This window comes from Camelus dromedarius, chromosome 2 (genome assembly GCF_036321535.1).
Source record: "Camelus dromedarius isolate mCamDro1 chromosome 2, mCamDro1.pat, whole genome shotgun sequence".
Lineage (NCBI taxonomy): Eukaryota > Metazoa > Chordata > Mammalia > Artiodactyla > Camelidae > Camelus > Camelus dromedarius.
This window is the reverse complement of record NC_087437.1, coordinates 71,067,497-71,069,216: the sequence shown is the minus strand read 5'-3', so window position 1 is coordinate 71,069,216 and position 1,720 is coordinate 71,067,497. Positions and strand designations below refer to the sequence as shown.

At 52.0% G+C, this 1,720-nt stretch overlaps 1 protein-coding gene across 1 annotated transcript; it reads right to left on the bottom strand.

The window, feature by feature from the left end:
• Window positions 1-292: 292 nt before the first annotated feature.
• ZNF80 (zinc finger protein 80) lies at window positions 293-1,348 on the bottom strand. Its single transcript, XM_031456395.2, has one exon. The coding sequence runs from the start codon at window positions 1,226-1,228 to the stop codon at window positions 293-295; it is 936 nt and encodes a 311-aa protein (XP_031312255.1). The 5' UTR covers window positions 1,229-1,348.
• Window positions 1,349-1,720: the final 372 nt, after the last annotated feature.

Genomic DNA, 1,720 nt, shown 5'->3' with positions numbered 1-1,720 from the left:
AGTTCTGTTCTAAATGCACGATAACCAAGAGGCTTCTCTCCTGAATGAATTCTCAGATGCCAAGTAAAGATAGTTCCTGTGGCCCTGCGGTTTTCCTTAGCAGTTATAATCGAAAGGTCTTTTCCCAGTAGAAGCGCTCTGATGTTGACTGAGGTAGGCCCACCTGCAGAAGGTCTTCCCACGTGTCTTACATTCGGAGAGTTTCTCTCCAGCATGAGATCTCTGATGCTGAGTGAGGACCACAAGGCTTTTGTGTAGTCACTGCATTCAGGGCGCTTCTCTATTGCAGGGCTCAAATGTCAAGGGAAAGAAAAGCTTTCACAAGAGGCTCTTCCACATTACTTGCACTCAAAGGTTTTTTCTCTGCATGGGCCTTAGTATGCCGGACAAACACAGAGCGGTGGGCAAAGGCCTTTCCACAATCCCTGCACTCATAGGGCTTCTCTCCAGTGTGACTCCGTTTGTGTCGAGTGAGGGAATAGCCATAGTAAAAACTTTTACCACAATCTTTACACTTATAGGGCTTTTGTGTGGCATGGGTCTGGCCATGTCGGAAAAAAACAGAGTAGTAGGTGAAGGTCTTTCCACATTCTCTGCACTTGTAGGGCTTCTCCCCAGTGTGAGTCTTCATGTGTCGAGTTAAGGAAGAGTTGTAGTGAAAGGCTTTCCCACATTCTTCACAACCAAAGGGTTTTTCTCCTGTGTGGGTCATAATATGCTGGACGAAAACGGAGTGGTAGTTGAAGGTCTTTCCACATTCACTGCACTTGTAGGGCTTCTGGCCAGTGTGAATCCGCTGGTGGTACATGAGGTGTGACCTCCGGCTGAAGGCCTTCCCACACTCTGCACACTTGTAGGGCTTCTCCCCAGTGTGAATCCTCACGTGCCGGACAAAGTCCACCTTTTCACGAAAGGCTTTCCCACACTCCTGGCAACCATAAGGCTTCACTCCAGTGTGAATCCGCTGATGCCGAACGAGGCGGCAATTCTTGTTAAACAGTTTCCCGCATTCTTTGCATTTGTAGAGGGTCTTCCCTGCATGAACCAAGGTGTCTTTACTTGGTTCCTGTGAATCACATTCACGGAGAGCATCTGCAGAGTCTCGCTTTTGTGAAACCCCTGAGCACAGACTATCTTCTGTGCCCAGCCCACTGGGTTCCCAGCTCATTTCCATAAGGAGGCTCTCCTTGTGGGAGGCTGTAACTGGCTTTAAGTGCCCGTCCTGCATTTCAAACAGCCCTTCCTGATCTCTGGTTTGCCCCAATCTGGAGAGCCTTCTGGCTCCCTGAGTCAGTACTCCCTGTAGCAAGGACAGGTGCTTCAGCAGAAGGCCTCTCTTCCCCGTCTCTTACCGTGCCTCAGCTGTTAGGTCCACTCTAGTTTGGAAACCGCATGGCCCAGTGAGGCAAGAAGTCCGCAGGTCTCTCCAGCGTCCCTTCCCAGAACAGGGTCTCTGGGCCTGGTCCGGCTGCCGCCCTCCACACGTCCAACACTGCTGCCCCGGATGCGGCTGCAACCAGCAAGACAAAGGGCCGCGTGGTACCGGCTTCCGCGTGGCACCGGCTTCCGCGGGGCACCGGCTTCCGCATGCGCAGAGCGCGCCTCTGACTACAGATACCAAGGAGCCCCGCGCTCAGCCGCCGCCAGGACTACAAATCCCAGAGGCCCCAGTATACTCTTTTACTTTCGGAAATTGAATTGTCAGTTACTCTAGAAGGAA

Excerpts from the sequence above, each read along its gene's own strand:
- ZNF80 (XM_031456395.2), bottom strand. The coding sequence starts at position 1,228 with ATGCAGGACGGGCACTTAAAGCCAGTTACAGCCTCCCACAAGGAGAGC.